At 40.2% G+C, this 15,411-nt stretch overlaps 1 protein-coding gene across 2 annotated transcripts in view; it reads right to left on the reverse strand.

Annotated features, from left to right (window-relative positions):
* The window catches only part of KIAA1958 (KIAA1958 ortholog), a 136,088-nt gene that overhangs the window by 58,627 nt on the left and 62,050 nt on the right, over positions 1 to 15,411 (reverse strand). For both annotated transcript variants that reach the window (XM_088460076.1, XM_088460075.1), the window contains exon 2: positions 464 to 1,662. In XM_088460076.1, the coding sequence (XP_088316202.1) occupies positions 464 to 1,637 (1,174 nt within the window). In that variant the 5' untranslated portion in view covers positions 1,638 to 1,662. The remainder of the gene's footprint in view (positions 1 to 463; positions 1,663 to 15,411) is intronic.

Raw genomic sequence — 15,411 nt, forward strand, 5'->3', positions numbered from 1 at the left:
AATGTGACAAGGAGTGGACAAAATATTGTACACAACTATCTATATAATTAAGATAATAGATAAGTATAAAATGGCTTAATAAGGTCAGTGTTTTATGACATTTTAGATATTTTAAAAGTAAAATGGTAGACAGAGTATATGATCTCAGAAATATTTTTACTGCACAAAATTTGCTATAATTAATCTTAATCACATATGTATTAAGTTGAGTTTAAGAAACCAACATATCCCATATACCTGGTAACTTCAAAAAAGTACAGGATACAGACAACTTTGATCTAGCTTCCTCAGTAACACTGCACTCTACTATGAGCCAAGGCTTCAAGACCAGGAGAATGATGGAATGATCATCTCTACCACTGCTGGTCTGTTATTCACATCATGAATTCATAAATATGATTTAGACAGTGTAGCATGATAATAATGTTCATCACAGTTTTCTCACATGCATAAACTTACATACCTGGAATTGACTGCGCAGCTGCCTCACAGCTAATATTGGGGATGGTATTTGGTTGCTGCTGACTAGAGCTAACTTCAGGCTCAGCACTAACTGATGGAGAGAGTGCCATGTCACAGGATGATGCTGGCTTCAGTACAGGTGGAAAGAGTTCTTCAGAAACCTCTTTCTTTTCCTGCCCTGGCAGCTGAAGTGCTGATAATGGTATGCTGATAGGTTGGCTGGGGTTTCCTGTGGAGGTGCTCACTGGCATCTGTATTCCTGTTTGTTGACTGACAACTGGAGTGTTCGATAGTGTTTTGCTTGGAGAGGGCAATGGTGGTCTCACAGGCTTCTGGGGTGGGGGTCTTTGTAGGACCAATGGGGAAGGTACAATAGCTTGCATTTCTAGCTCACTGCTAAGTGATGGTGGCAAAATGCTGGGAAGTTTGGATGGTCCCACAAAAGGAGATGCTGCAGGAGTCTGATTCTTTGTCTTGGTCATCTGTAGAGACAGTGTAGGTCCATCAATACCACCAGTAAGTTCTGCATTAGCAACAATGTAATAGTCTTCAGGGGACTCCTGTTTAATCTTTTTCACAATTACATCTGTACTGTCCTCATCAGCAATATGTGACCGAGACCCTGAAAGAGATGAGTTAAGAACACCACTGGGCCTCTTGCGGGAAACACTAGGTGATTGCGGTGCTCGGCGCTCAAAATCACTGTCCTCATCTGTCACTGAAGATTCACACACCATATCAAACAAAGTGGTTTCGTCTTCATATTCTTCTACTGGTTCATCCAGTTCTGACGGTTCACTACAGTAGGAAAAGTCACAGGAATCTCTTGTTCTATTGCAATCAAGCTTTGATTTGACTGGTCTACCAGGGTACCTATCCAAAGGGCTTGTTTGAGTCTCTGAGGGCACACCAAGAATACTAGGACTGTCCGAGTTGAAGCTTCTATTGTCCTGAAAACATACTCTTTCCTGAGGACCGGCCCTACATGTTGTAGTCAATGGCCAGTGGTATGCATGCCCAGCACTGCACCCCCACATAGCTGTAAGGGTGCCATGGGAGCCCTCAGAGAGAAGGTGCTTCAGGTTTGGAATAAGGCTACAAATGGTCCCATGGCTATGGGCCCAACTCACCAACTTGGAGAGGTTTTCTGAAGAGGTATGAAGACAGTCTTCCATTGTTTTGTGATCAAGAGGCCTCTTCCTACAAGTAAAAAAAAAAAAAAAGGAGGATTCAGACATACTTTGAAACACAGAATTTGATGGCAGATAAACTTTTGGTTTACAGAGTTTAATCTGTGAAAACCTCAAACCCTACCTGGTTATTTTTTCAGATTTAGATGTTTTATTGTTCCTATTGTTAATTTATATGGTGTCTTCAATTTAGCAGTACAGTACAGTGGGAGAAGTAATGCACAGAACAATAATGTAGATCAACATGCAACATATAGAAAAAAGAAAAGCCAAAAATAAAAAATAAATAATTCAACAAACAAACACAAGAATAAGTATAGTAAATAAAATCTAATAGACAAGGTTAAACTGTAGTATAGAGTCAAGATACAAGGTTGAAGCAAACTAAAACATAGGAGAAAGGGCCCTGTTTTAGGAGTTTACAATCCAATGGGAAGAAGCAAGGCCTACGCGCCAATGACCTGTGGTATCACAACCTCGCTTTCTGATACAAACATTTTCATTCAACCTATTAAAATTAATTTTTTCCCCTTTAAATACCTAGAGCACTTTCTACCTCAATAGTTGATATTTTATTGCCTTTAAAACTATATCCAGTCTTTAGTTATTTGAGATACATGATTTCACATTATATGGCATTAACCAAGAGCTGCCAGTTTTGACCATTCCTCTAGTCTAACTAGATCATTTTGTTGATCAGTTAATTAATCATGTGTATAATATGTTTATGTTGCGTGACCCACAAAAAGGCATGGTCTGCCACACACTACATGTCAGGTATCTGTCATGGTGCTGGTAGAGTAACCCTTTTCACATACCTTGACTGCTATCAGATTGGGGCTTCTTGGCTGTGTATTTTACGAATGGTGTGCATCATCCACAAGTGGGAAGTAAAGGGCTCTTTGGCTCTCTGCATAGTGACAGTCTATGAAGGTTTGTCCTAAGCCATAATTTACTGTTAGCAATGCATTACCCCACTTATGGAACCAAAAGCCACTTTCAAATATCATGTTTCCCAAAACCATAATCATACACAGAATGCACACATATTTTGGCACCATTTTCTATACATTATATGATGGATAACAAATATGGCATAGCCACAACTTAAAAAGTAGTAATACTAATTCTAACTGGAAAGCTGTATCGTAAAGCATCAAATTTTATTGAGTCTTATGTTCAAGTCTTAGGTAAAAACAGTTATCAAAATAAGCTAAAGAATTAGCCAATCAATATATGGAGCTGGTAGAATCATTAATCTAGTAAGAAAATTTACATGTTTAACCCCTTCAGTGCTAATGACACGTGGAAGCTATCATCAACATGTGCATTTATATTTTAGTATAAAAAAAAGAAATATATATATATATATATATATATATATATATATATATATCTCAACAGGAGAATAAAAAAACCCTCAGTGGTGAAGGGGTTGAAAAAAAAGTTTACACCATTGAACTATTAAATTATTTATTGGGGAGCAAATAATAATAATAATTTTATATATTTATGGATTACAAAAGCAAGAATGCTATGGCACTGGTTAGTCAGACTGCAACATGAATAAAAGTGAGCATATAGTGTTTAAAATTAAGGAATTTGCTATATTTCTTTATAAACTGTAGTGATCAAACCTTTTTTTTTTTTAAATAGTCTATTCTTAGTTTATCACATTTTTCATATAACTTTCTGCTGCGTGGGAGGTTTATGTCCTCCCTGAGCTCACCTTAGGACACCATTTGGTTTGACAAAGTAGTGTCCCAGTCAAACTCCCCACCTGCCAAGTGTTACAGGCACTTTTGGTTGTAATTATAGCTTTGAAATGTAAAATCTGGACACTAAATTTTCACAAATTGTTCATGGCAATATTGCTAGCGTTCAGGTTGAATGGGGGATTGTTAATGAACAACAAATTTCCAAATAATTTCACAGATCCTCAATGAAATTCGCAATTTAACTTGGAGCACCCCAGTACACTTTCTACTTAAGCCACTCCAATGTGAAGTTTGCTGTATATGTCTTGCTAGATTTTAGAATAGAATTATTCTCACAGCCTCTTTCAGACTACAGTGGGTTTTCCCGCACAATTATGCTTCCACCATGTTCTTCATCTTTTTTGGGATTTTTTACAGCAGAGACCAACATTAAGGGCCGGATTCAATTTCCCACGAAAAGGCTTGTTTTGGCAAAAAGCGTTCGCATGTATGATCTTTTCGCAAACAAAATCGCGTATCGTGCAATCCTATTGCCGAAGTTTTCGTATGTGCGAATTCTCTATAAACTAAAATCGGTGAACTGTTTTCACCATCTCAGAGCAGGTGAAACCTTGTGCAAAATTCCTATTTTTGGCTAAAATGTGGGGACTTTGTTCACAACCCCTTGGACACCCCCTCACCTAATGACTAATTAGGCAAAAAAATAATAATATATATATTTTATTTAACTTTTTGGGGGTCAAAATGTAAAAAGTGTTGGAAAATGGGTACTGGGAGAGGTATTTGGGGGGCTGTATGGATGGGACAGGTGTTTTAAACATTGCAGGTGGCTGCAGCAGGTACATTTTAAAAATGTTTTAAAAGTGTACTTTTAAGATACAAAAATATACTTACACCCATTTTAATGTACCCCCAATTTAACCGCAGCAATTATTTTCTTCAAAAAATATTGCTTTTATCATTTTTCCATACAAATATGCATAGAACAGCCATTTGACAATTTAAAAAACAGAAAAAACTTTTATTAGGTCCACTAATACACTTCTATATTGATTTACAATGTCAGTTAGGCTTTTTATGGGGTACAGGCTGATTTCCCCAAAATGTGCTGTACTTTTCGCCGATTTCACCATGCGCAGTTTTCGCACCCTTGTGTTTTTACATCTTTTGTAATAGGAGAGGGCGAATGCATAGACAAAAGACGAGAAAATATCGCACCAACACACGCAAATTGTGCGAAAACTTCTCAGATGTTGAGTTTTTGCGTCTAATTTAATTCTCCCTTATATCTTTTGTTTTTAGAGGTTACAGACAAAGGTGGTTGCAATCCCGGCTGGAGTCCCATCTGTCAAACCATGATATTTATGAACTATTCCAACCAGGATCCAGCATAGTTCTGACACAACCCTGGTACATATGTTTGATTATTTGATGGTGCAATGAAATAGAGGCGATTGCTCTATAATAATCCTGTCTTGTCTAACATTTAAAACCATGGTCCATGCGATTTTAAGAGAGCATCTGAATAATTTTGGTGGACTGGAATGCCCAAGTTTTAGTTGGTGCAACAATTTCTCTTGTCTTTTGCAACTTCTTAAACTTACAGAGATGCAGAATCTGTGTGTCATCTTTCATTGTCGCTTAACACAAACATAAGGTGTAAGCCATAATCAAATCTTTATTCTTTCATCTGAGGAACACTGCTAAAATCAAGAATTCAAGTACCCAGAAGATCTTTCTCCACATACACCATGCATTTGTGTCCTTACACTTTGAGTACTGCAATGCTCTATAGTGGAGTCTAACAAAAAAATATTTCTCCACATGCTGCTGGTGCAAAATGCAGCAGCCAATCTGTTAACTAACCAGCCCCATTCCTGCTACATAACACCTGTTCCTCTATTCCCTCCACTGGCAGACTGTAGGATGGCAAATTGCAGGGTTGCAGCTATAGGGCAAGCTGACAGGGCACATGCCTCAAGTGACAGAGGTAGCAGGTGCCAGCGGGTAAGCCAGAGCCGCAGAAACCATATCCCAGGTGTAAGAGGAGGGAGGGCAGTCAGCAGCACAAACGTCTCTGCTCCCAGGGGCTGTACGCAGCAGCAATAGGCTGCATGGCCCGTCTCCGCGCCTCGGTGGGACTTGCCCAACATGCTGCTTGTGAGCGGATAACCTTGCTCTGCCAAGCTGCCACAATTTTTTGTGGGCATAGTTAGAAGAGAGGTGGTTACTCGTCCCTGCAAAAACTGAGTGGGCTACACCACTCTTAGGTATTCCCTTTCACCATCAGTAACTGCCTGTTACTTACTCTTCCCACTGCATAATGGGCAGGTAAAGCTGGCCACACATCTAAAGATTATCTGTCCAACCAGCCAACTAGTTGATTGGTTGGAATGAAAATCTGGTAAGGAATACAATCAGCAATTTGCTCCCAAACGCTGGAAAATGGACCAAAACTGTTTGAACAAATAGTTTAAATCAAACATGTAACAAACTTGTCTAAACGACCATTTTCATCTGTTTTCTGGCATTTAGGAGCAAATTGCTGATCATCATTTACTCCCATCCGTTACCAGATTTTCGTTCCAACCAATCAACAAGTTGGCTGGTTGGATGTAAGTTGGCCTAGTGTGTGGCCAGCTTAACTCATTGCCACCACCAGGCTCCTAAACTGGCATCTGGAACAGTTCATTCCACCCAGACTCCCACCACCGGCAACTGGAACTGCCTACTTCTGGGTATATGTGAACACGCTGCTGCAACACCTCCTAGTTAGTATCTGCTAGTTTTCAAGTGTCCCTCACTATGGACCAGTTTGTTCTGGGTAACTTGCAGAAGCTTGAATTTGAAGACACTGGACTCAATCCAGAAAAGCTGGAGAATGGCGTAAAGCTGGGTATACATTTAACGATGTGTACCAAGCCGGCCTGTCGTGCAACAGGATCAGACATCAGCAAGTGCATACACACATGTCGATGACGAGAGCCATGCTGCATTCGGCAGCATGGCCCTCGCTGACTATTTCGCCCGTCGTACCTGCATGCAGGTCCGACGAATGATGACGCTGATGATGCGCGGGAAATAGCATGTACACACTGAACGATGTGGTCGATAGGTCATATCGTCTAGTACAGTGGTCTCCAATCTTAATTGGGGTGGGAGCTACTTGAGAAAAATGAGACGTCTTGAAGAGCCATATTTTATTTTTGAAAACTAAAATCTAGCTAATCACAATTTTCATTGAAAAACAACAATGCGTTTAATACAGTGATAGAAAAACAATGCAATTATTAATAGTGATATTTATCACTGTATTAAATGCATTGTTGTTTTTCTATGAAAAATATGGTTATTAGCCAGATTTTAGTTATCAAAAATAAAATGCGGGGAGCAGGGGGCTGCTGGATGGTTTGTGCAGGAGGGACAGTTAATGAACAGGCCCCACACCCCTTTTCAAAGTGCCAGACTCTACCACAGATGCCGGAGAGCTGTCAGCAGGGAGCTGCTTGATGGACTGTGCAGACAGGACAGTGGATGGCCAGGTACCACGCTCCCTACAAACAAGTGCCCGTTGTCTCTAAATGTGGTCAGCGGCAAGGCTGCTAGTGTCACGGATGGTTGAGGACTTGGACCCAAATTGGAGTTAGGAGAGGATTTAAGGACAGACTTCTGATATTGGAAGGACACTGGCTTGAGAGGTGTACCACTCATGAGTGGCCTGTTAGGCAGAGAGTGACTCAGACGGAAGTGTACCCAGCAAGGCACGTAGGTCCCGACAACAGGAATCTAGATAGCCAGAGGGGACACTGACATCTTGGACTTTAGCAGGGGTCCCAACTGGGAGCGAAAGCCAGGAGGAGTGCTGCTGACATACAGGGGTATAACGAAGATAGCTGGAGCCTGGAGCAAGCAGAGTCGTAACAGCAGATGTGGACTATAACACAGCAAACGAGCACAGAGAACTAGCACCCAGCAAGAGCTGGGAATAACGTTGCACTGGCAAAGAAAGGACTACAGATCAGCCCTTAAATACCTGGAGGAAGTGCGTGATGGTTGCTAGGACTCACGAGATGCTCTGCCTGGATTGGTTGGAATATGTCACATGATGAAATCCAAAATGGCAGCCCCCATGTCACGCTGCAGCACTGCCAGATCTGACGCAGACTCACCACAAGCATTCAGGACAGTGTGCCTCCGGAATCCCCTGGCATGCAGCACAGATCTCCAAGTGCCCGCACCTCCGCCATAGTGTCCGGACAGGCAAGGTCCGCTGCCCCCGAGCACACACAGCCCTGGTCGTGACAGCTAGCAGTGTCAGTCATGCACTGCCGCCGCACATAACACATGACCTATGCGCGGTTTGCGCGCCGTCAGCCCACTGCCGTAAGGAGAGCACCCGCCGTAAGGCGAGCCAACATGCTTGTGGTTGCGAGCTACTGGAGGGCTCGCGAGCGGCATGTTGGTGACCGCAGTTCTAGTGTAAACACAGCATAACGTTTGATACTACTCTGGTAGTCAGAGAATTTAAGCAGATGTAGGCGTCTTAAGGCAAGAGATATTTATTATTCAGAAGTTTTTAATCACTTAACTGACGATTATGTGCTGGCAGAAGTGGTCAGAAATTTTTTTTTTTCTTAAAATGTAATAGTTTAAAAAATATTTTTTTTATATTTAAAAGATTTTATAAAAAACAAACAAAAAAAAACACATGCCTGGGGGATGTCTTGCACCACCCTCGCGTCCAGAGGCCCTCCCATTATATAATCACTTCCAAACACCCCCCCCACCCCATTTTTTTTCCCTACAGCTCTCAGTGGGCGTTGTTTGACTGGTCGCATCAGATGCGACCATGTCAGGGAAAGCCCAGACTGGCGTGGTCGCATTTGATGCGACCAGGCAAGTGGTTAAAAAGAATTTCATTGCTGAAGGCGCTTGGTACAATCACAGCATACAGATATTCTTTAGACTACTCTCCGATAGAATATAGTCTATACTACAGAGCCACATCAGCCCTTTATATAGTAATATGACAATACAGCAGGTTGTAATACTACCTATTTACCTATAAGACTAGTACACAAGTCAGGCAACTGTCTCCTGAACTATAAACCATTCAGCCATTAAATTAAAACTACTGACAGGCGAAGTGAATAACATTGATTATCTTATTACAATAGCGCATGTCAAGGAGTGGGATATATTAGGTACAAAGTGAACAATCAGTTTTTGAAGTTATGTTTGACACAGGAAAAATGGGCAGGCGTAAGGATCTGAGTAACTTTGACAAGGGCCAAATTGCGATGGCTAGATGACTGGGTCAGAGTACCTTTACTGCAGGTCTTGTGGGGTATTCCCGGTATGCAGTGGTTGTACTTGACAAAAGCGGTCCAAGTAAAGTCAACTGGCGACAGGGTCATGGGCGCTCAAGGCTCAGTGATATGCGTAGGGAACTAAGTCTTGTCCAATCCCACAGTAGCACAAATAGCTAATGTTGGATATGATAGAAATCTGTAAGAACCCACAATGCATAGCAGCTTGCTGCGTATGGGGCTGCGTAGCCACAGACTGCTCAGACTGCCCATGCTTACACCTGTCCACCGCTGAAAGTCTACAATGCATGTGAGCATCATACAACTGGACAATGGAAGAAGGTGGCCTGGTCTGACGAATCACGTTTTCTTGATGGCCGGGTGTGTCGTTTGCCTGGGGAAGAGATGGCACCAAGTTGCACTATGGGAAAAAGGCTAGCCAGTGGAGGCAGTGTGATGCTCTGGGCAATATTCTGCTGGGAAACCTTGGGTCCTGGCATTCATGTGTACACGTACCACCTACCTCAACTTTGTTGGAGACCACTTCCTGGCAACAATATTCTCTGATGGCAGTAGCCTCTTTAAACAGAATAATATGTCTTGGCACACTGAAAATATGGTTCAGGAATGGTTTGAGGAACATGACAGAGTTGAAGGTGTTGTCTTGGTTTCCGAATTCCCCAGACGTCACTCCCATAGAGCATTTGTGGAACATGCTGGAAAAACAAGTCTGAGCCATGCAAGAACCATCTTGTAACTTATTGGACTTAAAGGATCTGCTACATATGTCTTGGTTATAGCTGTTTTGCTGGCATGTTTAGGCAGGTGGTTTTGTAATGCTAAAGCTGGGTACACACGGTACAATGTAGGTAACGATCCAGTCTTGTTAGCGATTTCCCTTGAACTCCTGAACACACACGGACAAACGATATTATGCATACACATGGAACTATTGTACAAACAATACAGATGGGTCGTTAACAACCGCAAATCATTAACGATATAAATAGTTTGGCAGCAAATATCTTCACAATGCATCTTCTGTCTCTCAGTCAGCTGGCACAAAATGGTGGAGGGGAGTGGCCAGAAAAAGTGATGATAAATTGTTCATCGTCCATGACATCGTTCATCATGCATACACACAGAACGATGTGTGCAAAATCGGGTAACGACAGGTCGAGATCTTTCTGCGTGTTCAAGAGATCAGCAACCACGATCAACGACAGTGGGAGCGCGCATTGGCATAAGTATGCCCACACACGGCACTTTTTAAATGCTATATCGGTTTAATCGGTTGAAACGGCCATATCTTTTTGTCTAGGGGGCCTTGAGGCTGATCAGTGTAAAAACAACTTAAATTTCTCACAGGAACTGGTCAGTTGTATTCCTCCTTTGATAGATCTACCACACAGAATTAAGATATCTATGTGATTTAAGCAGTAATAGAATTGGCATATAATTTCCTCAAATGTAGAGGAAATTCTTAAAAACAGCCAACTGCTTTTCTTCAATTACCTGTTGTACATTTTACACAGACATACAGGACCCCCAAGTGTGGATTTCAAAGAAAGTACTTTAAAATTAACATTATGATGGATAAACAAAGCGCTTATGAATATTAAAAACATATATGCAATACCTTTATTAAAAAAAAAAAAAATATATATATATATATATATATTTTTTTTTTTTTTAATAATAATAATAATAATAATAATAATAATATGAAGGTTTATAGTCTTTATAGACCTTTTTGTGTTGACCTGTGAAGAGTTAAATTGCCCAATGGTACTGGGAGGGTAACCTAACGTACTATGCCTACCTCTTTTTCGCCGATCGTCCCCCAGCTGGATGCCACTTGTTCAGCGGTGTCAGTCTGGCTTGATGCATGTGAGGACATTACGCTTCTGCTTCCTGGTTCCACTTGCAGTACTCTCCTAAGAGTTTCGTGTCTCTAGACACTTTGCCAAGGATGAGTACTCTCCCGGGTTGTTAGGAATTTATACTAAAAAAAAACACTTTTATTTAAAAACAGGAAGTTCCTTCCCGGAAGTAGTTCAATAGAGCGGTAAGCTCATGTTTAGGAGTTACATTTTTTTTCTCTACTTTGTTTTGATTAAATTCTTCAAGGTATTGCATAATAAAAATATTTCTTAGTGTATGCAAAGGTTAAATGGATTTTATAAAAATGCATTCAGTTTGACGTCTATGTTTAGACCATGCAGCTTCAATGTCTTTAATAGATCTACTTTATCTCAGTTTTTTTCAAAATCGATATTAATGTCTACTCCTCTCCAGTGAGAGGAAACTTTCTGTATCCCCATTAATTTTAGATCATTGGGTTTTTTTTTTATGACTTTCCATGAAATGTTGGGGGACACTGTGGGTCTGGAGACCCTTTTTATGTTATAAAGATGTTCTGCGATACGGGTCTTGATTTTTCGTTTGGTTTGACCAACATATAGCCACAAGGGCATTCTAGCTAGTATATAGCTCCTTCAGTTTCGCAAGTTATTCTGTCAGTTTGTATTTTCATTTCAGTTGATTTGATTGAAAGTTAATTTTTTGTTTTATCCCCTTTATTCCTGGGGTTTTATAGGCCGTAGAGTTTAAAACAGTGAAAGTATAAATTAGTTTCTTTTATTGTTAATGTTATTTTCTATAGGGATGAAGCTTTTTGTTAATTCCTGCTTTAGGTTTTTTGCTTTTTTATATATCATTATTGGTTTGTCTGGTAGTATAGATGCCAATTGTTCGTCCAATCTGAATATATGCCAATGATTCCTGATGCTGGCCATACACGCTACAATTATCGGGGCGATACTCCCGATATACACGGATCGTCCCGATAATTGTAGCGTGTGCGGCCGAGGGTTAAATATATAACCAGAGTTTTATCATTTACTTGTTTCATTCTCTCTTTTTCTTTGCTGGTTAGGTTGTAGATCATTTTCTTTTTCTTTGGCATTTTTCTTGAGTCTTCCTCTATCAATTTTCGGCACGTCTCAATATGTGGACCTTTTATATGGGATGGGTAAAAAAGATGGCGTTAGGCTTGAATTTTGTTTGTTGGTATAAATGAATGGTTTGTACTTTCCCTTGTCATGGGGTCTTTATTTAAATATTTCTTGATGCAGAGCTTTCTGACAAACTTGTGGGTGTCTATATAAAGATTGAATTTGTTTATGGAGGAGTGCGCTGCAAATTTCAATCCTTTGCGAGTGATGCAGTTAGAGTTTTGCTAACAAGATGCCTTGTTGTTCTAGATTTTCTACTAGTGTTCTTGATGTGGTTTTTGTCTTCTTGCCCCCCGAAGCCCCTTCGCCTGGGGAACTGATGTTTCTTTTCTTCCTGTGAACTGTATTCCATTCTGGGGGGTCTTCTGATTTCCATAGTGCCTCTTAAAAAAAAAAAAAAAAATTAAGATCATCTTCCTCATTCTCCTGCTCTAAAGTTATTTTTCCTGGTCTTTTTTCAGTCTCCATGTTGTTAATTTGTTCTATTCTTTCAATATTTTTCATAAGAGTGTGAATTCGTCTTTTCTTGCTACTTCCGTTCCCATCTTCAACGATTGTTTAATAAGGTTTTGTATGTTCATCTTTGGATAGGTGAAATGTTTGGGGTTGTAGAGTGGTTAATTTCTCCTTTGTGCTGGTATCGGCGGATGTTCTTTGATGAGTGGTTCCTTTTTTCTAAACAAAGTTGGTTTGTTCTTCCATGTCTTGTTTTATCCTATGGTCTTGTTGGTTTCTTTCTACTTTGTTGTAATTGTTTTTTTCTGGATTCATGCGAATATAGATTGCCCTATTTTCTTCTCTCATTAGATGTGATCAGCTTCTTTTCATTTTGGGCTCTATGAAATTTCCTCTGTTTTTGTTGCATTATGTCTCCTAGTTTTTCTATCTTACAGTTTGTCATTTCCATTAAGTTTTTATATTCTATAATTTTTTGTAGTGGCTCAAATTTCTTTTCTATTACGTTTATTGATTCATTAAGTTTTTTTAAAGACATTTTGTCTTCTATAATTAATTGCATTAAAGATCTTGAGCATTTATCGAAGGTCTCATTCCATTTTTGGAAGACCTCTTGTTGTACTGTATAAGATCAAAGGTTGGATTTTTTGGGATTCTTAGTCCTTTTCGGATTAGATCCTGTTCCAAATATTTAGAAAGTGTCGTCATCTCCCACCACTGTTTGGTTTCTTGTATATAGCTTTTTTCCAACCTTAAAAATTGGCTGCAAAATTTTTCATCCTGATTAATTGAGAATATATCATTTATGTAGTTATGTCTATGTGAATGTTTAATCGTCAGTTGAAAGCTGCGGTAACACAATTCTTTGGAAACAGATAAAATGATGCAGTGAGCCGCGCTAGTGTATAAATGAAGTAGCTGCTTTGTAATTAACTAGAATATTATAAAGTGTAAACAAAGTTCTTATGTATAATAAAAATGTATATGTAGCGTTCCCGCTAGGCTGTTTTAGCGGGGCGCGGCGCCCTGCCCTCCTTCTGGAAGGCAAAAAGCACCCTGCCCTAACAGCCTGCGGGAGCCATCTTCACCCGCGGGTCGCAGTGTCCCGCGGGTGAAGAAATGTGCGGTGACCTGGTCACCGTCGGAGAATAGACGCCCTCTTCTCGGTCGGTCGGGCGCGCGCACGAACATGCCCTCTCTAGCTCCGGCGCCCTGCCTCACGTCGGAGCTAGAGTGAACACTATATGCAATACAGTTATTAAAAAAATTAAAAATATATAAAATGTTTAGTCTTTTTTAACATTAACACTTCCAATGTGAGAATGCCAAACACAATCTGACCCAAATAATAAAGCCTTATAAAACAAAACACCTTAGAAATACATTCCTATAAATGCACAGTCCATACATTTAAAAAGGAGTGTAGACAATTCTACAACTGTGCACAGAACATTAAATATTATAATAAAATGCATTAAAACATTTCTCAAAATGTTGAATTATTTTCAAAACAATGTTGCTCTATTTACAGTACCCAACACCAACAATTAATGCACAGCCACCAGAGACTGTTCCAGGGACACAGCCAGCTACGACAGGTATTAAAAATATATACATTACATAATTACATATGCAGTCTACATCAAGTGTATAGTGCCAATATGTGCCTTCGATGGCACCACAGCATGAAAGATTATGCAGTGGCTACCTTAGATCCATCACTATTGTTCCCGGCCACTCTGTGCGTAATGAACAGTGTGGTTGCAAACAAAACAAAATCTTAAGAGATCTCCAACAGGTAAATTAGGTTTTGGGGGTGGGATGTTTTAGCTTATGGTAAGTAATAAGGGGGTAAAGGATTACAGCTTTATTTTTAGAGGAATGGATATGAAGTCCCGGCGGCTGATTAGCAGTCAATTCATATCCCGACGCCGGCAGCCCAAAGTGAGAAGATCCCGACAGGGCAGGTAAGTACCCTATCCCTACCCCTCTCCCCCCTAACCCTGACCTCCCACCAGGGATGGCTATCCTTAACCCCCTTACCGCACCCTAAACCTAATACTCTCAGGCAGGTGCCTATGTGCTAAAACGCCCAGGACTTACCTTGATGGTCCGGCGTCAGGATTAAAATAGGCGTCGGTATTTCGACGACTCTCTTAAGTTCCCGGTCGGGCTTTGGTTATCGGGATATAGACCAGCAGCATGTAGTCTGCCGATCTATTAACTACATCCCTTTTTAGATGGGCCAAGTGGTTCTTATCTGCTGTCAAATTCTATGTTTATTTTCTTTAAGATGAAGTGTTTTTTATTTGGGTTTGTTTTTTTAAAGGAGACGGGGGAAAGAATGGATTGATGTACATATTTAAATTTTAATTATTTTACGTTGAGGCCATTTCGTAATGGGCACAATTAAGGTAATTATTATCCCGAGGTTAATTATATTGAATGGGATGTTGCTGTGATGCTGAAGTAGTGTTTTGAGGAAGGGTTAATTATTGATGATGGAATGATACTGTAAAGTGATCAAACATACTCTGTATAATATGGAGGTCATTAAAACGCTCTGCAGTGCAGAGTATCCCACCCTCGGTCCTCAAGGCCCACTAACAGTTCAGGTGTTAAAGCTATCTATGCTTGAGCACAGATTAATACCTTAATTAAATCAAAATAATTAAGGTACTAATTGTATCACCTCTGTTCAAGTATGGCTAGCCTTAAAATCCAAATTGTTTGTATCCCTTGAGGACAGAGGATGGGAAACACTGCTGTTTTGTATGTCTGGTCACCGAGGCTCTATATTAAATTGCAGACACATCTACTTTTTGTATTGTATGGTGATCACTGATTCGCTCTTTGTATTTTTTGGTGGTCACTGCAACCTATGTAGTGTAGTACACACATACTCCATTTAAAAGTGAAGACACCCCAGAACCAAAGAATGACTGCAGGTGGCACCTTAATGTAAGGAGTTTAGCCCTTTCCCTACAAACATTCAAGTCTCTACAATTCTCACGCTGTATTTAAAAAAATGCAGAGAGTGACCACTATCTACATTGGGGGTACCAAGCTGAGTCTTTGCCCAGGGTAACAAAAAGCCTAGCATCACCCCTGCAAATCTGTTACCTGCTTGTCTTACTAACAGCCAAAGTTCTACATAATCTGGGTTCTAGATACTTGACAGTTCTGTTTCCTGGTATTCTCCCACTTTTTCAGCACATTAGCAACTAGTAACTAGCATTGATGTACTTTAGCTGCAAAC

The sequence above is a fragment of the Taudactylus pleione genome, unplaced genomic scaffold (genome assembly GCF_031769625.1).
Source record: "Taudactylus pleione unplaced genomic scaffold, aTauple2 ptg000967l, whole genome shotgun sequence".
In the NCBI taxonomy this organism is placed as follows: Eukaryota; Metazoa; Chordata; class Amphibia; order Anura; family Myobatrachidae; genus Taudactylus; species Taudactylus pleione.